The 22,086-nt window shown below is 44.5% G+C and overlaps 4 protein-coding genes across 13 annotated transcripts in view; 1 reads left to right on the plus strand and 3 right to left on the minus strand.

The window, feature by feature from the left end:
• The window catches only part of Uqcr-6.4 (Ubiquinol-cytochrome c reductase 6.4 kDa subunit), a 38,524-nt gene that overhangs the window by 15,510 nt on the left and 928 nt on the right, over positions 1-22,086 (minus strand). The window lies entirely within an intron of this gene.
• On the minus strand, positions 385-13,185 carry LOC143368987 (uncharacterized). Of its 9 annotated transcripts, none has more exons than XM_076812301.1 (7): positions 12,738-13,185; positions 7,733-7,860; positions 4,599-4,792; positions 3,484-3,645; positions 2,836-3,173; positions 1,539-2,269; positions 385-1,330 (listed from the first exon to the last, which is right to left on the minus strand). In XM_076812301.1, exons 3-7 carry the CDS (start codon positions 4,676-4,678, stop codon positions 1,049-1,051), a joined length of 1,593 nt encoding a protein of 530 aa, XP_076668416.1. In that variant the 5' UTR covers positions 4,679-4,792; positions 7,733-7,860; positions 12,738-13,185; the 3' UTR covers positions 385-1,048. The 9 variants fall into 9 exon arrangements, with proteins under 9 accessions (XP_076668416.1, XP_076668415.1, XP_076668418.1 ...); XM_076812300.1 differs by lacking the exon at positions 12,738-13,185 and adding an exon at positions 12,388-12,628; XM_076812303.1 differs by lacking the exon at positions 7,733-7,860.
• Positions 13,331-17,255, plus strand: Mtr4 (exosome RNA helicase Mtr4). Its single transcript, XM_076812283.1, has 10 exons — positions 13,331-13,543; positions 13,640-13,741; positions 13,862-14,104; positions 14,174-14,381; positions 14,458-14,724; positions 14,797-15,625; positions 15,700-15,872; positions 15,948-16,379; positions 16,458-16,995; positions 17,080-17,255. Exons 1-10 carry the CDS (start codon positions 13,431-13,433, stop codon positions 17,235-17,237), a joined length of 3,063 nt encoding a protein of 1,020 aa, XP_076668398.1. The 5' UTR covers positions 13,331-13,430; the 3' UTR covers positions 17,238-17,255.
• Positions 17,617-21,222, minus strand: Casp (Fas associated factor casp). Of its 2 annotated transcripts, none has more exons than XM_076812297.1 (12): positions 20,933-21,222; positions 20,419-20,487; positions 20,065-20,347; positions 19,807-19,984; positions 19,460-19,736; positions 19,265-19,400; positions 19,009-19,154; positions 18,778-18,932; positions 18,494-18,689; positions 18,323-18,426; positions 17,930-18,230; positions 17,617-17,743 (listed from the first exon to the last, which is right to left on the minus strand). In XM_076812297.1, the coding sequence occupies exons 1-12, from the start codon at positions 20,969-20,971 to the stop codon at positions 17,663-17,665; spliced, it is 1,965 nt and encodes a 654-aa protein (XP_076668412.1). In that variant the 5' UTR covers positions 20,972-21,222; the 3' UTR covers positions 17,617-17,662. The 2 variants fall into 2 exon arrangements, with proteins under 2 accessions (XP_076668412.1, XP_076668413.1); XM_076812298.1 differs by having other exon boundaries at positions 17,917-18,230.

Here is a 22,086-nt window from a genome sequence, read left to right on the forward strand (position 1 = left end):
TCGAAGTTAAGTCGAGAGACAAGCAATATAGATTCAACCTTTAATTTTATATCGATTTGTTTTGATCTTCTACGCATAAAAACGAAACAACAACGGGTCGGTAATATCGCGGAAACTTAAATTTTGTATTTATCGTTCTTCGCTGTGTTTTAGGGCCTTTGTCAATATCCAGTTGTCATCGCAAGTTTCGTGGCACACTAAGATTTTACGAGCATGCGCACATGACCGGTTGCATTCAAGATATGAAAATACGTTCGAATAATCGAATGAAACTGATGCTGCAACTACTTAGTCGTGCAAATTTGCGTTTTGGGAAGAGCGAAGCTTCGCCCTTCTTCATTTATACAGAATTTTATGGATTATGTGACTTTCACGTAATTGCCATTTCATACGATTTGATCAGGGTATATATTGTATATTAATATTCATACACATAAGAACATGGTCACAGCCAGATATTGCTAACAGGGTCCAAGTCCTGCTAATTTCACTTAACTGTATAAGGTACTGAGAAATACATAAAGCGAGAGTGTGTCAGTCAGTGGTTTTACAATAATAACCGTTACAAGAGCGTTCTGACTGAATGACTCGATTACACTTGAGGCAGAAAATATTGGCCACTCAAGCTAGACATATGATCGTGGAGACCTCTAAACGGATCTTCATTGTTAACAGCTGTTGAGTACGCTTTAACGTTCGTTGAGATGGCGCCGGCGTGGCGCATATAAGTGATGTATACTCCACGAAACCTACAGTCGCAAGCCGTTTGTCTTCCAGATGGAAGTACATGGAAGTACCATTCGGCGAAAGGTATCGGGGGATAGTCTGAGTGCTTATCAGGAGCGTCAGTTCGGTGCAGCCTTAACTGTCTGTCAAATAGAGAACTATTCTGTTCATAACGAGGGGAGCGACATCGGGTAGCCAATATTTATCCGCTCAGAGTAGAAGTGGTCTTTCTGAACATGGCCCGAATCGGCACGATCATCGACCATAACGTCCAACTAACTACTCCTCGTACCGTTAGAAATCGACTCGCGGACCGATGGTCTCACATACTTCCGAATACTTTACGACCTCTCGTCACAGACAATGAGACAACGACGACACTTAAAACGAAGAAGACTAGTCCGAAGAAGGCGGTCAGAGCTCTGCACCATTGTCGCTTCCGTTTGGATCGCGCGATCGCTCGGCCCAACCGTTCAGCATGGGATACGTCCAGCGTGAAATCTAGATCCTCGGCGAATCCTCGCACACGACGGTCCCAGTCGCCTTTGCCCGACGCCACGACCATACCCTCGCTGGACGAGCCGCCGTCGCTGCACTCCAGCTGCTGAAACATCGGTCTTGATACGTTGGTTACATTGACATTTACAAAAATCGACTCGGTCGATGGAGAGAGACCCACGAAGCGTATCCTCCACATTAGAAAACACGAATGCTCGCGATGCATCGTCTCGTACGCATTAACAATGGATCAAGCGTCGGAGTTACACAAAAAGTAATAAAGTCTACGTTTTAATTACGGCCGATGGACTCACCGTCGCGTACTCTGGTTCACTGGGAACGAGCCTGCTTCGATTCTGCTTGGCCCCTCCGTTCATACCGATCGTTTCCTTCGCGTCGGCCCCGATGCAACCGTTCGCGTACGCGCTCTGCGCACCTTGGACACGGCGGCCCGACCGGCTCGAGCATTTGCATACGCGCGATACGGAAATGCTCTTATCGTTCCGCGGCGCTGACCCCGCCGGTATCGTTCCTCGGCGCTGATCGTCCACCAGGAACACCGGGCACGAGCTTTCTTTCTTTCTCGGCTGCTCGTCACCCTTCGACGACGTGGACGACGTGGACAGATATCTGTGAGCGTGTTCACAGGTGCATAGGGAGGTGTACCAGGCTGCCGGGTTGTGCACGTAAAAGTGCCGCGCGTTGCTGTAGAGCTTCGAGTTTACCGGATTTATCCTCGCGGACGGGGCGCCGCCGTTGCCGTTCTGCTCGCTCGGCAACGGCCGTTTGCCGGGCAAGAAGGACGAGTTGTGGTAAACGTACTCGTAAATACCGCCCTTCAGTCCGATCCCTTGGGCGACCTTCTGCGAGATATTGTGCAACATCTCCTCCGGCGTCACGGCGGTCTCGCCTTCTATCACAGAGTTCAGCGTTCGAGATAATTCGAGGAGGACGTCGCGGGCCGATGTGCCTGCAGAGTTTTCACAATCCCAGTCGCAGTACGAGTAGGCGTACGCGCAACCGCATCCGCAGCACGCGTACAAAGCTACCGGTGAATTGTAACATTTAATCGTGCTTAGTCAACCAGGGGCGTTTCCTAGGCGCGAGCAAACTCTACTAGAACGAGCTACAGAGCTCGCAGACATTATTGCTCGGAAGAAACTAGTGACTCGTCAGCGTTAAACAGAGGAACTATAAAGTATGTAGTTGGGATCAGGAACCCCATGCCATAAGAAGGGGCCCGGGCTTTAGTCCCTTAGGACCACGGAGATTCGGTGTTAGCCGTGGTGGCAAACGCTGCCGATCGGCACGCGGACCGCTCGGGTTCGATTCCCGGCGCTCCGTGGCTCTGTTTTTCCGAAGCTCCCGAAACACGTAGGAATATTACGTCACCGATTCCTACGTGTAGATCAAGGTAGCGAAGCTCTGTGGCTCGTTCTGTATCGTCGGAGGGAAGGAATACAGAATAGAGATTGAAGAATCGATGAAAGAGGTATTTTGAACTGATAGGATCCTCTGAGTAGCAATTGACATAGGACAGATTTTTAATACCTAGCACCTCACACCTCCTATTCCTTCCACCCGTAATGCACTCGGAATACCAATGCTCACCATCGTATTCGGGGTTTTCGTCGCCATGGTGAATGTCACGGGGGCTGGGAAATGCAGACGGCCAGATCGGGCGCGGGATCGCCTCGCTCTCGTGGATCACAGCGAGCCCTCCACCGAACTGGTCTTTCATCGACAGAGGCACGGTTCGAAAAAAGCTCTGGCCAGGGGCTGCCGACGCGTAACAAGAATAAGAGCCAGCGGACAACGGCGGGGAATGGCTGGAGTAGCCGGAACTGGTCGAGGTTCGGCAGCATCTTCTCGGATTGTTACGCGTTGTCGTTGTCGTCGAGTCGGCTACGAATCTTGACACCTCGGCGTCTATCGAGTCAGGCTCTATCCTGTATAATTATGTGTTCCATTAGAGCAGTGACTAAACTTCCAGATGAAAATTATTCGTTTCAAGAAAAAGAAGACCCGGATGCTACTTCGTTCTAGTAATCTCTAATATCCCATTCTGCTCCTGGGTTATACCGGACAGCCGCTCCTCATCTCTCCATCGCATTGGAGCGGCGCACGATTCCGACAGCGCGAAAGCTGACGACAAAAGTACCAAGCTAGCGCAGGTTCGTTCGGCTGACCAGCGGCAATTACGCAAGTCGCGTCCACTTTTTAATTTCACGGTCCGTTGACGGGGAACGAGCACTTTACCATTCCGCCTCATGCAGGTCGGTTCTAGGCACCGCGTACAGATTGTCGGGATTGCAGGCGTATCGCTCGTTCGGTAGATGTAAGGCCAGCTTTATACCGTCACCGTCGGGGCTGCTGTTCTGGTTCCCGGCTGAAACTGCCAAGGCCGTTGCGATCGCGGCACTGGAACAGAATTTCCCGCGTTCCAGCATCCCCTGATACGGTCCAACAGTATCACCTGCGACCAATTAGCAACGTACAGCGTCTTACGAATGCACAGAATTGTAGGATAGAAAGCGAAAAATGTGTATTTTCTTTTCAGTCTTCAGAAAGAAGATAGAAAGCATTATCATAGTGAGTTTTGAGAGCAGTGGCGCACCCAGAGGGGGGGCTAAGGTCCTTGTACCCCAAAGAAGTGGCTTTGTAAAAAGAAAACTGGATTTTATGTATATATATATATAAAATAAGAAGACTGACTGATTGACTGACTCATCAACGCTCAGCTCAAACCGTTTAACCTAGGAACGTGAAATTTGGAAGGTACGCCACTGTTTGAAAGCCATTACAGCTTCGAGAGAGTCTAGAGGGTAGCGTTTAGGTCTAAACAGATCTGTTATCGTTATCATCGCAACATTTAATACACAGTCTACGTCTACATCTGTTTCATCCTTCCAGCACACTGCCTCGCGTGCAAATCGCTGTGGCATCTAATAACGCGAGCTCGTGCATACGCGTCTGTCTGTGAGAAAGTGGAGAATTACTCGGGCTGTTGTATTAACTATTTAGCCGTAAGTGCATCGTTCTTTTCGATACGTTGTCGAGAACCGATGTGGCAATATGTCATGCGAAACAGCCTGGCGATTAGCGAGTCACCTTGGAGTGTTTAACGCTGAATTTCTAGCGCCTTTTACAATCGCGTATCTTCGGACTTTCGATTATCAAGATTGCCTGGCGAGATGGAACACGAGGCCTGTGTTTAAATGTTGCTTGAAAAAACGTTAATTCCAATAATTATACAGAGTGTAAATATCGAAATCGATGCAGGCGAAGCGTCGTTTTTCCGTCGAAGCTGATTACGGGGGGACGTTTCGCGTGATATCAGCCCGGCGGGTAGGATTTACTAATAGTGCCTGTACCCCGATGGTTCGTGGTTGATGACGGTGCTACCGCATGGGTTAGACGCAGGTTCGTCCAGGGCCAATAACCACCGCTGCATGCTCTTTTAGAATGATCGGTCGCGGGCTAAACGCCGCACGCTATCATTCTCGAGCCTCTTGTTCCTCACCGACATCTTAGCGTCCCTCTTTGCCTTCTCGATGCACTCGTACCGCTGCAAATCAAACCGACAAGCTATTAATTAATCAAGCTATTCGCAACCTCGCGGTAGAAGCTTCGCTCACCGAAAGTCATTGTCAAAATAAACGGACAAACTTGGTATCACTTTAGACCGATTCTACGCGTCCAAATAATGAAGAAAGATACCAATTTTTTCTTAATTGTATGCAGATGGGAATATAAGGAAGACCAATTATTAAACGATTCTACTTACAAGGGGAGGACACCATGTGGTAGACACCGATTTTGACGAGCCTTGGCACGATGGATCTATGTCGAAAATAAGTAAATTGGTGTCCGATTTTTACCAATAATCCATCGTGCCAAAGCTCATCAAAATCGGTGTCTACCACATGGTGTTCTCCCCTTGTTAACTTCGACCCTCTTTTTGTATCATGTTTGGCTCAAATCTAGAAACTCAATTTTAACCCACTTCCACCTATACAATAGACTTGAAACTTTGCAGGCGTGCGTAGTTTGGGTGACAATACAAAATTATGAACAAAAAAATAAAAAATATATATATAACTTAAATTTTGTTATAAACATTAAAAACTAGGAAAATAAGTATATAAAAAAATTAAGTTAAACGATTTTAAAACGCTCTGAAAACTAAAAAATAATTATTTTCTTGCAAATTCTTTTCTTACAATTACGATGGTGATATGCCAGTTTAAAGAAAATCGCGGAGCAGGATATTTCATCGTTTTTCATTCATATCTCATTTCGAGGCTTGATTCTGAATTAAATTGAATCGGGTCCTGTTATGAAATATCCGGTCCCACGATTTTCTTTAAAGTGACATATCACCATCGTAATAGTAGTAGAAGCAGAGAATTATCTTTTAGTTTTTAGTGCATTTTAAGATCGTTTGACTTACAGATTTTCATTATAAATTTTTGTGCTATTATACAAGTCCGATAACGCAAGATTTCTTAGCTGCACGCTGTTCAGTATTCCCTAACAATAAAGCACGGGTCCGTAGCGCCTGTGGAAGAGCAATCGCCTCGCAACCGCGCGCGTCAGGTGGCCTGCTTTACTCGCGCGGTATGAGGCAATTAAATGGGACTACCTGAATGCGTCTCTTGTTATCGAGGATAGAATGAAACGCGTGGGGAAAGAGCTGCGTGATACGAAGGGCCGAAGAAGCAGTCGTTATCGTTTCTAAAAAGCGAGGCGACCGCATCGATGATGCCCCGTAATCGTATTAGCAGCTGTACATCTGCATGCGCTTATTTTTAGATTTCTGATCGACGATCAACCTGGATTCCTCGGGACCCTCTTACCGGTCCTCCTGCTCCCCCTCCAGGTACGCGCGTTTTCCTCCACCTTTGTCTTTGCACACGAAGCCATAGGTGTCGTAATCAGCCGCGTATACACGCGATATCGCGGGTTAATCGAGCGAGATTATTGTATTCTCGCCTTGTTGCCTGTCCCTCCTTCTAGATTCGGTGGCCTAACGCGCAAGGTGGCGCAACCGGGGCTCGAGAGAGGCGCCTTCGTTCCCCTGCTCGCGATCCTCGGCGATCGTCTCGCATAGCAATCGAAACAACCGCTACGCTACGGGGACATCGAGGCGGCAAGATCGCCTCGCGAGCATGACGCTGCCGCGCGCGTTAATGAAAAGGGAATGCTTCTCTAAATGCCAGGGGGATGGGATCGATTCATTATCGCCAGCTTAGATTTCACAAGAGGCCATAAGCAGCCGTTTCGTCACTCTAACGCTATCCTTTCGTTTCCAGCGGCTCTCGCCTCGGCGCTCGACGGATTTGTAATTCTAATTCGGTGTCCGTCCGACTGGCCGGCCGCGACGCGACGTAGCCTCACGATTTCCGAATCTCCGATTTCCCTGAGGACCGAGGGTGGGGGTTTCTGTTTTATTAACGGGCGGAGGAGCGTGTCTGCTCGTGGTATCCCATCGGGCCCCGTTTAGTATTGACGCGGTGGATGATCCACGTTTCAAGGTCGCTTTCACATTCGTCATGTTCACGTAAGAAATTGGACAACGCGAAACAGGTATTACGTTATCCAGGACATTCCGCGGCAAGAATGTAGGGTAATGTTATATTTCTGCAGTAATGCCCGTTTAAAAGAGCCATCGATGTTATCTTCATTGCCAGACTGCGGACAACGCGAGATATGTAACGTACTTTTAAAAGCGAATCTGATAACTACACCCGCGGCGGATTCGGTCTCCCTTGAATGGGATTAGTCTGGAACAGCTCTCGGACGCCTAAGGGGATTAGCAAGCCCGGCAATGTATATTTACGCACGCACGCCGAAACGAGAAGAAAGTTTGCGAGGCGACGCTTTCATCGCAAATTTAAAGAACGCCTAGGAGAGTTTATTTACCGAGTCATCAGCGGTAGGAAAGTCTCCGCTCGGAATCGCGTACGTACATAATTCCTCGGTGTTTGAAAAAACTCTGCTTATATTGTAGACAACAACTATGGCAACATATTACAGAGCGCGTGAGAAGAGTGTGTAATTTCATCATCGCGAATGGCGAACACTGCGCAATGCATCTGAAATTCTATATCAAGGGATCTCGCAAAAGGAGCTCGGCTTGGTAACATCGATCTTTTCCAGACACAGGAAAATCCCTTGACAAAAAGTCTCAGTGGCAAGTATAATATCCGCAAAACGGTGCCGGGGATATTATTCGACGCAGGAATGACTCGGACGTAATTACTAAGTCCCGCGGTAGTTCGTTTGCCCCGCGAATCGCGGGTAAACGCGGTACTCCAATTAGGCAAGGTAATTAGGTCGAAGAGAAGCGCCAGACACTCCCGCGCGAAACTTAATCCCGAGCGCTGGGGGGGGGGGGATCCAGGAGCGTGGCTTAGGGCGAAGGGACCGGGGCACGGCGCGATGCTTGCGAAGTACCCTGTTTACTCGTCGCGTTACACGCAGGTAATCGTGGTACTCCAATTACCTAGTACCGTGGATCGGCGCGCAGGCCGTAGCGCCCGGCACTCCGCATTCCGCCACTTCCAGCAGGCCACTTTCACGTCGCTTACAGCCCCGCTCCTCTCGATGTTCACGTATTACACACGGTGCACCCTGGAATGTCGATTGACGTTACAAAAGTCCTGTGCTTGGAGAAGAATGCGACTCGCGAGAGCCACAAGCTCGATATTACGCGGGGGATAGGGATCGTTACATAGAAACGCTCTGTTACGCAACCAGCTGATTTTCCCTCCCCGATATAGCAGGCGGTTAATTAAAGGGCGGAGAAAGAAGCAGTGGCCGGGCGTACGCCACTGTGCGATCGATTATGGTAACGCTAATGGTAGGTAACATTACTGAATGGACGGGATTACGTCGGGCCGCGAGAGGCCCGCTGATACGCCAGGCTTCCGATCGTCTATCCGCTCTTGTTTCACAAAAGTTTTGCCGAAAACGAAGCGGCCGCTGCACCGCCTCGCTTTCTCTGTAATTTATGCCGGTGACCCCTTTCCCGAATTTTGCTTCTTTATTCCCCCCCCCCCCCCGATCCTTTCTAAAAGCCACCGCGGGATGGAGTATAGCGATGAGTAATCGTATCGGCTACGCGCGACGAGCAATCATCGGTATCATCCATCACCGTTTAATCGCGCCGCTCCGATCGGTTACATAGTCCTCGCGGTACACCGGGAGCGAGCATCGGTCGCAGGTGTCTTATCGATCGCAAGTAAATCGCAGGGCCAGAGGGAGGGGAGGCCATCTAGAAAGTAGAAACAGGATGTAGTACCTACGCGCTGGAGTCATCAAGCGGTGCGCGAGGAAGTCCTTTCATCCAACTACGTGCGAACAAATTGTAAGAAAGGACAATGATCGTCGAGCCCGGCTCGCTGCAGGGTGTCAGGGAGCGAGTTAAAGAGGAGGCGAGGTGGCGAAGCGTCGTAGAGGAGTTATCTGATAGGAAGATCGGAGCGGTCCACGAAACGGAGCCGCGAAAAATATTTGACTCGCGAACTTTCACTCGCACTCATTCAGGGCCGTCCCGCGAAAACGTGCTCGGGCCTGGTGGCTCGAAAATAAAACGCCACCCGACCCCGTTGCGCCTGCTCCTCTACGACGCGCTACGCCACCGGGCCAACTTCTTGCCTATCCAAGGGGCCCGTCCGAAAAGATTCACGCGACCGCTTTCACGGTATCGAAAGCGGCCGGTGCCGTGATTTCTAATCGGAGAGACCCAAGCGCCGCCTCTACCGTCTAGGTCCACTCCTTTACAAAATTCATAACCGAGGAGTTGGATAGCTCCTGGCGACGGAATGATTTGCAGGAATCCCGGGATCGCAAAGTCATGCGCTCCGAGGGACGTCGAACGTGGATTCTACTAGACGAATTTCGCGTGGGCTTTTGAAGTCGCACGTCGAAGAAGCTTCTTTTAAGCATGGTGCATGTACCGCGGCCGCTCGGTGCGCAGCGTTTTTCGGCCGTTTCGAGCGCAAATTGAATTTTGAGGCTGCCGATATGTAGGGCAGGGATACATGCGCGATCCCGGCGGAGAGAATTTTCTTTCGGAGGCGCAAGAAAGGCAAAATAGCCCTGGGCGAGGCGCGCAACTTTCATGCATCGCAGATTCATGTTTCGTATACGGTCGAGCAGGTATATAAGCTACACGCGGCCGGGCTCGATACGTCCACGGGGCAAATATACGCTTTTCTTTTCGCCAGAGAAAGTACAAAAATAACAATTGCTTCGCGGCAATGAGCGTGTATGCCTGCGGATTACGTCAGTATGCTGGCCCGCGCTTAAGTACGTGCCTCGATCGTTATTTATTCAAAGAGACACCGATGATTCAACTTCCTTAGGTTTAAGTGCTTGCTGTACACTGCAATTGTCAATAGTAAAGGATTCTTCCTTCGCGGAAGACGAGTCGCTTATTAGTCGCCTGAATTAAGGATACGGTGTGTGCACAAGTCGGGCGATCTTGCGCGAAGGTCAGCTTTGAATTAAAAACGTCGATGTCCAAGTAGGTATTATTAAGAATGAATAATAAAGACCGCGGAGTACAAAGTAAGCCGGTGAAATTCTGGTGTGGGTGTACGAGCTGGTCTGTACGAATGAAAAGTGGCACAGGAGGATCTTGTAGAAACTGATAAGAGATTCTTCGGAGCGTGATTAACAAGCTCTTGGACGGCACTTTCAATTCTTTGATTCTAAAGTCACTAATCCCACGAATGCCCATCTATTTCTATTACTCGCTGCAATTCTAAGTAACCCATTCGTTCGGATATCAGAAGGATAATGGCCAGCGCACAGTACCGACTAATAGGAGACGACGGTAGACACAATTGGATGTTGCTCGACATCGCTGAGCGTGTTTGGAATCGGTCTCGGCGAAAACAATGAGCGGTAACGCGGCAAGTGGTGACCGTTACTGCGAAGCAACAATCAGCAGAGCAAAACTAAATTATATGGCGCCTCCGTTTACCTTCATCGTTCCCCTACCAAACTCAGAATGCTCCACTGTGTACCTTGAACGACTACCTGTTTTAATAAGCGCATGTAACCGCTTTAAATCCTTAACCAGAATGGTAATTCGCGCGCCACCTGCGTGGGCAAATTCGTCCCATAAATCGTCTATGATCTTTCTGTGGAGAACTGCCGTCACTGAGCGTGGCATCTACATATTCAACGGATACAGAGGATGTCACTCTTGACTGAAAATTTAATAATAATAATAATAAACGACATTTCGACTGTACTCCAGTGGCGCACCCAGAGTGGGCCCAAGGGGCCCTGGCAGCCCCCAAAGAAATAGGAAAAAGGAAATTAATGTAACCACGGCTGAAAAAAAATCGAGAGCTTCGTAAAGAGAGAAGAAACTGGATTTTATTCTTTAAATCAATTTTTATAGTCTCTTAATGAATTTTATTGAATTTGGATTGAGAATATTGTTATCCCTTCAACTCGGCTCCCTCAAGATTAAATCCTGAGTGCGCTACTGCTGTACTCTGATTAATTGCGCGTACCGCGGTGATTTTTACGTTTCAGGCGCATTCGCAACGACCTGGATGGCTGTTGCGGTGGCGCCTGACCAGGGGAGCGCGACAGCGAGGCGAAACGACCGATTTTAAGCTACGAAAAGAGCGAAGATCAACCGGATCATGAAAGTGAACGACCAGGATTCCCGTAGAGGACGAGCACCGCGGTTGAGAAAGATCGACTGTGGACAGACCCTGACTTTTCGACCCGCGGCACGATGACTCGAAGACCATTGATCGTCTCGTGTTCTTATATCCTCGTCCTTCGGCTCTAACATATGGCCATCCTGTCGAGACGCGCGTCGTTTCGCAACCCTCGTTACCACGGAGGGTCGCGCGACGTAAATACTCCGCTGGTCCCTCCTCGATAAATATGCGTGTGCGTGGGTTCCTCGCTACTATTGTCCTTGACGATTTTCGCCCCCTTTTGCCGGGTGTACGCTGTCGCCTATATTTCGCAAGACGGGGAAAGATGTTAAGCGTAAGCATTAGGTGGTTGAGTAAGGTCAAGTCCAAGTCGATTCGGCAGATGCAAGATACAGTTGGCGGCGAGGAGATTTGTGTAAAGTGTTGTTAATAAATTGTATATTCAATTTACTCGGTCCTTGACACGTCGACTCCTCTGCATTCTCAAAAATCAAGAATCTGCAATTCAGAATTCGATAACGGACAGTGGCAGAGTACATAGCTGCTCGAGGGGAGGATAAATGTGTGGGTTGGGCCCTGGTTAATGCCACTAATTGAGAGCCGAGCGGTTCAGCGTAAAAATTAGAGTAGGACGTAATGTATTAAGCTCTGAAGAGTGGGTCATCTTAGCTCCCACTCTGCCCACACTCGGACCTGGCATCGAAAAGTCACATGCGCTCCCTTGCACCTTCATCCTCAATTCCGAATGTTTAATCTCTGAATAATAGAGTGGGCCACGCTAGCTCCCACTCTACTATCCGGAGATTAAGCATTCGGAATTAAGAATGAAGGTGCAAGGGAACTCATTGACTTTTTCGAGCCAAGCCTGAGTCATCTTAGGCCTCTGCTCGCTAAATTATAAATCAAACCTGTGGAACGAAAGATGAATTATGTTCTTGAAATTACTAGTCAGGTGCAATGCACGCGTTGATGTCTCCGCGTCACCGCGGATGTAGTAATGCAGGTGCTGTCGCGGCGAGACGAACATGATTTATCGTCTAAATCTAAACATACACGCTATACGCATTGAACCTATCGATACATTCGCTCTGCAAAGTACAATCTAGTTAATAGCTTTTCTGTAGAGAATCAGCGAGGCTTTTTCGATAAGATCTCGAGATTGATCCATCAATTATACATTACACGCAACCTCTGACAATATTAATTCAATTCAAGAGCAAAACTAACATCAACCAAGACTGGATCTTACATTAACCACGGACGTCTAAGATTGAAGGTTATCTATCCCGTAGAAGGTAAAAGTAGAGAGTGCGTTAGGGTAAGAGTGTCTTCAGCAATGTTCGTACGAAGGCAATGGTTTGTTCGCTGAAAAATTCAATATCCCGCGATATGACTTGGTCGCCGTATATTTCGCACGGTTAATCGCACTTAGCTTTAAATGAAGTTCGTATTACGCATGTTCGAGTACCTGTGCCTGTGCCTCTGTCCCTCTCCTCGTTGCGATTGCCTCTGCGCGTGGAGGAGGCTGGGCGAGCCGGGAGCCAACGACTTTCACGCGCGTGCCAGCGCGACCGTTACACTCACAATGTTACACTCGCGGACGCCCAAAAGAAACTGAAAGTCCCGCTCGCGGGTTCCTTAACCCCCACCGTCGCGTCCAGGGCTCCGTCCGGCTGCGTCGAGCTTCCCCCACCATTCGTCGATTCCGCTGATCCCACTATTGAACCTCGGTTTATCCAAATTAATTAGGGGGCACTCGAGATATTTAGTAATTTATTTACTAAGATTGCAGAACTTATTTTCTCGCGTCTTTCGTACCTTTTACGGTGCTCCTTAAATTTCCCGCGCTCGATCCGCGACGTTTGCATTCGATTTCGCTGATTCGAGAACGTTTCCTGGTGCAGGGGTGGACAGGAGATGACGTCGGTGCTGACGTCTCTTTAGAATCTGAGACAATTTTATGGATTATGATTATTTTATGGTTCATGCAGGTGTCAGAGATTGTATGTACGATTGTAACTCGATCGTCTGATGTTGGAAGATCGTAGCTGCAGGTGGTAGCGAGTTGCTGTCTCATTTCTGCGAGGCATAACAATGAATCGCGAAAGAATTATTTGAAAATAACACTCGACAGCCTTGCACTTGGATCATGCGCATTCTTAACTGAAGGGAACTATTCTGCCATTTAGGAACTTGCCGTACCTTTTGCGATTTGTATTAATGCATCGATTTGGATCAAGATTAACATGCACAGTTAAGAAACAGAGAAATTGCAGCGGAAGGCGATGCACGCCATGTGAAGAAGTAACCGAAGTAACCTCTATGTTAACTGAAAAGTTTCGAACTAGTATCGGAAGCTAAAGTCGAATGGTGCTCGATAGTGCCTTCGATGTAAGTCGATATTCGATATTCGATATACAATGTTGAAAGACGGTGTAAATTGGAGTAAACATTAACCTTATGGCAAGCTGTGTAAATTGTGGTTAATTGTAAATATAATATACGTTTATAATGAATAATTTTACTGAAGACTTGTTTGATGTTTTCGAAGAAACAGAGGATATAATAGAAGTAATTCCGGCCCCGGTGCAGCAAAAAGAGTCGAGTGCGCCGCTAAACGAAAAGTAAGGATAAGTTTCTTCCGAAAGCTTTACACAAGATAACCTTAAAATAAGTTTAAAGAATGCCTTCAATTATAATCGTAACGTATAAATACGTAGGAAAAGCGAAGCGGAGAGTGGGTCGAAACGAGAGCATGAAACCGATACCGATGCAGCATTCTTCAAGAAATTGCGACCGGATCCAGTCTTGGAAGATATAAAGTAAGGCAGCGTTCGGTATCATTTCTAAACAACACCTCTGTTAGGCTTAATATGAGCACAGTATACGATTATTTAGCGGGAAATTTAAAAGTTATACATGTTTACTTTCTTCTCTAATAGCATAGATGACTTAGCACCGCGCATCAAAATACATACAATAGAAACGATCGAATCGTGCACCCACGAAGTTGCAGTTCCACCAGATCATGACTACGTACCATTGGAGCGTAAACAGAAGAAACCAGCCAAAGAATATAAATTCATACTAGACCCTTTCCAAAAGGAAGCAATATTGTGTATCGAGAACAATCAGTCCGTTCTAGTTTCTGCGCATACGTCGGCTGGGAAAACTGTTGTCGGCGAGTGCGTATCGCAATGTGAGATACTGATAGGACTCTCAGTATGCTCGTTACTAATTTGTACATTTTACAGATATGCTATAGCATGCTCGTTGAGAGATAAGCAAAGGGTGATTTACACGACTCCTATAAAGGCATTGAGTAATCAAAAGTATAGGGAGTTCTTCGAAGAATTCAAGGATGTAGGTTTAGTAACTGGAGATGTTACGATTAATCCAACAGCTAGTGTTCTCATCATGACTACTGAAATTTTAAGGAACATGCTTTACAGGGGATCCGAGGTTTGTTTTTAAGACTGCGCAAACGATTATTATCGTGGTAATAATAATTATAAAAGTGTATTTAATTTGTTTGCAGGTGATGCGCGAAGTTGGTTGGGTAATATTTGATGAAATTCATTATATGCGTGACAAAGAAAGAGGCGTTGTATGGGAAGAGACATTGATATTACTACCGGACAATGTGCATTATGTATTTCTTTCTGCTACTATACCTAATGCACGACAGTTCGTGGAGTGGGTTACGCACTTGCATAAACAACCGTGTCACGTTGTTTATACGGACTACAGACCGACTCCTCTGCAGCATTATATATTCCCCGTTGGCGGGGATGGAATACATTTGGTTTGTAAGATATAATATAGAACGATCTGTTGGAAAGTAACAAAAAACTTATCGATGGTTATTAATGCGTAGGTCGTAGATGAGACAGGACAATTTAAAGAAGAAAACTTTAACAGAGCAATGGCTTGCCTGCAACACGGCGACGCAGCTAAAGGCGACACGAAAGGTCGCAAAGGGGGCCTTCGCGCGACGAACGCCGGGCAGACAAATATCTTCAAAATGGTGAAAATGATTATGGAGAGGAACTTTGCGCCTGTAATCATATTCAGTTTCTCGAAAAAGGACTGCGAAATTTACGCGATGCAAATGGCTAAATTAGATTTGAACACGATAGAAGAGAAGAAACTAGTGGACGAAGTTTTTAATAATGCTATGGATGTTCTCAGCGACGAAGACAGGCGCTTGCCGCAAGTTGAAAATGTATTACCACTTTTGAGACGCGGAATAGGAATTCACCACGGTGGACTGCTCCCTATTCTTAAAGAAACCGTGGAGATATTGTTTGGCGAGGGTTTGATAAAAGCGCTGTTTGCGACGGAAACATTCGCGATGGGGCTGAACATGCCAGCGCGGACTGTCTTATTCACGGCGTCGCGAAAATTCGATGGCAAGGATTTCCGTTGGATCACGTCCGGGGAGTACATACAAATGTCTGGTCGAGCCGGCAGAAGAGGCTTGGACGAGAAAGGAATAGTAATATTAATGATAGACGAGCAAGTGAGTCCAGTTGTTGGTAAAGCGATAGTACAGGGGAAACCCGACCCTATCAATTCAGCGTTTCATTTAACGTACAACATGGTTCTGAATCTTCTGAGAGTCGAAGAAATCAATCCGGAATACATGCTTGAAAGGAGCTTCTATCAGTTCCAGAATCAAGCCTCTATTCCTGATTTATACAACAGTAAGTAGACTATTTATTTAACAATCGATCGTTACAGTTTGGTATAAAATGACTACCCTTACAAATTATTACAGAGGTGAAAGATTTGCAGACATTGTATAATGCAGTGACTATTGATAAGTATACCCAAATATCGTCTTACCATGACATACGTGAACAACTTGAACGTCTTAGTAGTGAATTCAGATCATACCTGACGAAACCAGAATATTTGCTTCCGTTCTTACAACCTGGAAGGCTAGTGAAGGTATGCGCTTATACTTACGTACTATTTACAAATCGAAATGTATCGGGTTCTACAATTCTGACAACGATATTACAGGTGAAAAACGAGAACGAAACGTTCGACTGGGGTATCATCGTGAACTTTAAAAAGAAGAATCCTAAAAATCCGACGAAAGAGAGCACAGTTATCGTTATTGATATTTTGCTTTATATTTCGAAAGAGTCCAGCGAAGGATGCCCGATACCTTGTCGCGAGGGAGAAGATGGCGAGGTGGAAGTGGTTCCCGTTGTACACACATTAATTTCTCAAATCAGCTCGCTCCGATTGTACTATCCGAAGGATCTAAGACCGTCTGATAACAGGAAAAGTGTATTGAAAACGATACAGGAAGTGAAAAAAAGATTTCCAGATGGACCACCGCTACTGAATCCTATTACAGACATGCGGATAGAGGATGAAGCATTTAAAGATATCGTTAAGAAGATCGAAGTGCTGGAAGAAAGACTGTACGCTCATCCTTTACATAAGGTAACTAAAGACTGTTTCTTGTTTCTGTTTGCTACTTATTATAATAGCACTGAGTTCTATTATGTCGATTGAACACAGGATCCCAATGTAGACATGCTGTACGAACAATTTCTGCACAAAGAGGACTTGGCTAATCAGTTGAAACAAAGCAAACTGGAATTGAAGCGTGCCAAGTCGATCCTTCAAATGGAAGAGTTGAAGTGTAGGAAACGAGTATTACGACGAATGGCTTATTGCACAGCAGCGGATGTTATAGAATTGAAAGGGCGTGTCGCGTGCGAGCTTAATGGAGCGGACGAGCTGTTAATGACAGAGATGATCTTCAACGGATTATTTAATTCGTTAAGCGTTCCACAAATGGTGGCATTGATTAGTTGCTTTGTTTGCGACGACAAATCGAACGAGATGCCTAAGAGCACCGAGGAATTAAGTGGCCCGCTTAGACAGATGCAAGATCTGGCCCGGAGAATAGCAAAAGTATCCACCGAGGCTAATTTAGAATTGGATGAAGACGCGTACGCGGAAAGATTCAAGCCGTACTTGATGGACGTTGTGTATGCATGGTGCAAAGGCGCCACCTTCTTACAAATTTGCAAAATGACAGACATATTCGAAGGTACGTTAAAAAAAAAAACTTTAATTCCTCTCGTCAGAGATTATTGATTTATGTTTCTGTATTTAATCTCTTATTCGTATCTAGGTTCAATTATAAGATGCATGCGCCGTCTAGAAGAAGTTCTTAGACAATTGTGCCAAGCAGCAAAGAACATTGGAAACACGGATTTAGAGAATAAATTTAGCGAAGCAATTAAACTTATAAAACGCGATATTGTATTTGCCGCATCTTTGTATTTATAATAAAAGTTCTCAAAGAGATTCGCCATTATTTAAAATATATATATATAATTTTTTTTTATTACGAGTTCCATTTATATATTCAACGAATTAAACTCTTCTCTATATACTTTTTTTATACTTATTGCAATCACGGCAACGACAAACAAAAGGCAGCTTTTGTTTGTGGTTTCTCAGAATGTAATTTATTCGTGAAAATTTAAAATACACAATGCACATGCATGGAAAGGACTTCTCTTTTTATAATATAAAACTACATTTGTCGTACGAATTAATAGTACGAAAAATTACAGCATAAAAATGTAGTTACATAATAATAAACAGAACTCATATTAACTGACAACTATTCGAAACTTGTTAAATAAATAACACTTTCAGAATATTGCGATGCTTAATTCCTACATTTTAATTTAATTACAACAAATTACTTATCGTTCTTCTAAAATTACTGTCTCTTGAGGACAAAATTTTAGATCCATGAGAGTGAGCTTCGAATCCATGGACGTTAACTGGAACAGATAGGAGCCACTCTGAATTCGATTAAAGCTCCGAATAAAAGTTTCAATCTAATATCATAAACTCATGGCGGGTTCGCGTGCACAGGTTTTCATTATTCGCATTTAAGTCCACGAAGCGAATGACATAAAGGAAATATCTATATAATGAGAACTCAAATGCTTACATCATCTACTTACATCCCTTCGAGGCCAACTACTTAGGAGCTTGTATTCTTCTGTAGGATAACCTTCCACAATGAGGAAATTAAGAAGTGTTTGTAACGGCGTGTCTGGTTGAAATCTACGCTCCAAGAATTTCCCAGCTGGAAGTCGTACTTTTACTTTTAACACACCGACGCCAGCTCCTTGCTGTGGTTCAGGAGGTAAACTCGACTCCACAGCCTGCCTGTGAGCTTCTTTTCTCGCTTTCTCATTCTCTTCCTGCTCTTGCCTTTTCTTCTCTAGCTCCTCTTGCATATACTTCGCGTACTCTTTCGCTCTAAAATCATACGCACGTATGTATCCTTTGTAATCAAGACATCGCGGAAGATTATTTCTATTCAAGCGATCAATCGATTATCTCCCGTTTACCTATCAGCGGCTAAGCTTTCTTGATATGCCCTATCTTGCTCTTGCTTCACTTTTTCTCTAGCTTGTCTTTCTTCCTCCACTCCAATATCAGTTCGTCTTTGCTCCTACGAAATATTACGTAACATGTATTAACGGATTTGCGGAATAATATTACTTGTGCTCTAATTTTACCTGAAATACATCTACAGCATGAATTAGATTGGTTAACAGTTCATTTACGCCCACATTGCCATGAACTGTCGTAAATATTTCTGTATTAGATCTGGTTCTCATTATAATCACAAGAACCGGCAAGGTATCGACGTCTATATTTTTCATAGCTAACGCTGCGACCGATCCTAGTGTTTGCTTTACAGATAAAAGAAACCTGTAAATCAAAAGCAACTCGTTGCAGAGAACAGCCGTCGTATCATTAAAGGATAATAAACAATTTCTTCTACAATGCCGCCATATACCTTTGCTTATTAGACTCATAGGTAATATCCCAACCCCATACAATGAAATTCGCAGACAGGACTTGGAGTATTGTTTCAAACCCTAACAATTGCGTACAAAATACATTTGTTAACACACTATTATCGTGATGTAAATACACAGCCAACAACTTTCTCTGTAATCATATAAATTGCATGAAACTTCATATACCCCACTGTTCGATGTGCTTTCTGATTAAATTACTATCGAACCTCTCGTGCTGGCTTCAAACATGATTCTTTAACGGCATCTTTAAATTTGCCAGTGAAAAATTCTGGATGTGCTGCCCCGTATCGTTTCTCAAACTCTTCCGCAAAATGGAGCGTACCCATTGTCTCATCTATTACATTTTCTGGCACTATAAGAAAGGCACTATCAACATTCTTAGCATTCATCCGATAGATATTTCCGCGTTACTTTATATTAGCCGAATTAGTCGATAGCTTATCAGAGCTCAAATTTACTCACTAAGACGTTCAATTTTAGTAGATTTGAAATCTACAAAAATATCATCTTCAATGTTAAACGATTCGGGAACATCAAATTCCTCTACGTCGTCCGCCTCGTCTACCGAACTGTCGCTTCCAGCCAAGTCTATAACATCCTGCAAATAATTAAGTGTTACTCAATTGCTCCGTACAATCCTGTTACTATCAATGATACCTTCTTCTCCTCTTTCATAGGAAGTTCATTAACAGAGAGATCATGCTCTGGGTAAGAAATCCCACTTTGGGCCAGCATAACGCTATCATTCTGCACCGAACTCGGCCAACCTTTCCACTGTTGATTTCGAACAGGAACATCTATTAATGCGTAAATACCTGACTTCACGTCCAAGATTGTGCTCGATCCAAGAAACTTTAAATTATACGTTTTCTTGTGTATTTCGTCTTGTATATTTAAGGTGTATGTTTGAGTCATATGCTCCGACAAACTTGAACTGAAAGCATAACAAACGTGCTGCAACTGCGAATAGGAACATCCAAACACGATCTCACAGATTTACTTACTTATCAGTCGTTACATCAACCTCTTCTGTTGTCGAGGACAAATACAAAGTGTTTTCTTTGGGTAGATATAATGATTGTAACGGTGTATAAAGCGTCTCTGGTACTTTTTTCCATCCATGAAGATGTTGTTGGCAAGGTGGAATATTTGTCTTCTCCCATATAAGCTGTTTGAGATCTCCTACGAATAATACGTTTCGTTTTGAGAAGCAACATCATTGCTACTAAGTAATGATAAAACGCAGCATAGTGATTACTTACTCAGACACGAAAACTCGGGCAGATTTATTTTATAAACAGTACTAAGATAGTTAACATGGAATGTGAGCATTCTTCCTTTCGCACAATTCTTAGGTTTACTCGTACCTGGCTTCGAGTTCTCTACCACGTCCATTTTTGAATTGGCTTTTGGCTCCTGAACTGTCTGAGACGTAGACGAAGAGGAATGAGGCATTCTCTCAATTTCTTCTATCATTTCTATATCTGGACTCATTTCGGAAGGTAACTGTTGCGTACCACGAGGCATGGCTAGATTCACAGCTGCCTATAATGGTACGTTAATACAATTAGTATGTTGACAAAATTCTATGCCAGCACAATTACAAAACCATTTACCAATAAATCCCAATTTGATTCTTCTAAATATTTCATGGCGTCACCAACATCGTCGATACCAGTGCATCCCTAAAAGAGCATAACAAATACATTTGTACGAATACCAAATAATTATTTTAAATAACATCGGAACAAAAGCAATTCTGAAGCCTACTTAAAAGTAACAGCCGATAGAACCGTTCGTAATCTGTTTTCACATCTCTAGCTTTGCAACCTTCCTTACAAACTTTCATGACTCAAACAGAAATCGTGTAAAAGACAAAGAAACCAGCATATCCATGAAAAGACATTTAAAAATACGGAATACCGAATATTATAGAATGTTACTGAAATTCTCTTAAACGTTCACAGCCATCATTAGAATTTTGACAGATTCGAGACAAAACAAGTCGAGAAATGTCGCGTTATACTCATAGATCCCAACTATTATCAATGTCATTAATGCATACATCATAACCTAAAAAGTCTTATTTGTGTTTGAAATTAGCGATCAAGCGAAGTCCGGATAGATCACCTGAAAGTCAGCCAAAATCTCGTCCCGCAGTCCAGCCATCGTGTCCTCGTTTCACTGTCAAACTTGAGCAAATACGCGAGCCACGAGAGCTTATTTTATCACCCTTTGAATCGTTACAAGCAACACGCACAATGAACGCAAGCCATCGATGTTAAACCTCACCAAACCTCACGCTGCCTTAAAACGAACATTGAACCATCTATAGTGTTTATATATTTTCCTTTGCGACATCAAACAATTGTTCGTATATCGGGCGATATCGAGGGAGATATTTTCACTTCTCGACTAAAAGTACTCTAATAACAAACGAGAAATTACGATTGGTGGAACCGTAAATCGTTATAAGTGTTCTCCAATCATATTCAAACGGTACGAAATACGTGTACGGACAATTTCTCTTGTACTTATTACTCACGGTATGATTTATTTTCTATTATTCCGTATTATACCGCTTTTATTACTTTCAATTATATTTATTACTTTTAAAAGAGTATTAAAAATTTGTTCAGTTCGTGGAGCAAGAACCGCTGTGGCTATCTGGCGGTGAAATCGATGAACTACAGTGCCCGACTCGGTATCTTTCTCTTTTTCTAATATCTCCACTGTCATCGTCATGTGATCTTGTAAACCCGTGCGAGTTTTCGTGATAGCAACGTTTTCAACATTTCAGTTCGCACGTTCTGCCGCTAGGTCGCTAGAACGTTCCGCGGTCGATACATGGAACAGACGTTTTAAAACGATTATTCGAACAATTCAGTTCTAATTCTCTGTAATAATATCACTGTAGATTGAAGAGTACCACTGTTTGTTATAATTATGAGCATGGTACTCCCGTATATCTATACCCTGCAAATTCATTAAACCTGATAAAATTTATGTGATTATTATAATAACATTAGTCTGAAATGTCTCTAGATCGACCGTGTCGGTCAATTATTTCCCTGTCGCACTGGCGTAAAAGCACCGAAAACCAATTCTAAGGAGCCTTAAAATATGAAAAGCAACATTTCCCGCTATCTCTAACAATTTCCAATTGAGATCCGCTTATGTTACATTGCATGAAATGATGAAACACTTTGTACAAAATATATAACGCTAGTAACGGTTGATATTCACAGATCGCGTCTAGTTGATTCGATACAGTATGTAAAAAT

Source organism: Andrena cerasifolii, chromosome 5 (genome assembly GCF_050908995.1).
Source record: "Andrena cerasifolii isolate SP2316 chromosome 5, iyAndCera1_principal, whole genome shotgun sequence".
Taxonomy (NCBI): Eukaryota; Metazoa; Arthropoda; class Insecta; order Hymenoptera; family Andrenidae; genus Andrena; species Andrena cerasifolii.

What these genes read in the sequence shown, in the direction of transcription:
- Mtr4 (XM_076812283.1), top strand. Translation starts at nt 13,431, where the DNA reads ATGAATAATTTTACTGAAGACTTGTTTGATGTTTTCGAAGAAACAGAG. An exon ending in CCAGTCTTGGAAGATATAAA is followed by an intron (nt 13,742 to 13,861) that starts GTAAGGCAGCGT and finishes CTTCTCTAATAG; the next exon opens with CATAGATGACTTAGCACCGC. An exon ending in GCGGGGATGGAATACATTTG is followed by an intron (nt 14,725 to 14,796) that starts GTTTGTAAGATA and finishes ATTAATGCGTAG; the next exon opens with GTCGTAGATGAGACAGGACA.
- LOC143368987 (XM_076812303.1), bottom strand. Translation starts at nt 4,678, where the DNA reads ATGCAGCGGTGGTTATTGGCCCTGGACGAACCTGCGTCTAACCCATGC. An exon ending in GACCTGCATGAGGCGGAATG is followed by an intron (nt 3,174 to 3,483) that starts GTAAAGTGCTCG and finishes ATAATTATACAG; the next exon opens with GATAGAGCCTGACTCGATAG. An exon ending in CGAAAACCCCGAATACGATG is followed by an intron (nt 2,270 to 2,835) that starts GTGAGCATTGGT and finishes ATTCACCGGTAG; the next exon opens with CTTTGTACGCGTGCTGCGGA.
- Casp (XM_076812297.1), bottom strand. Translation starts at nt 20,971, where the DNA reads ATGGCTGGACTGCGGGACGAGATTTTGGCTGACTTTCAG. An exon ending in GTTTGAAGCCAGCACGAGAG is followed by an intron (nt 18,933 to 19,008) that starts GTTCGATAGTAA and finishes ATATGATTACAG; the next exon opens with AGAAAGTTGTTGGCTGTGTA. An exon ending in GAAAGCTTAGCCGCTGATAG is followed by an intron (nt 18,231 to 18,322) that starts GTAAACGGGAGA and finishes GTATGATTTTAG; the next exon opens with AGCGAAAGAGTACGCGAAGT.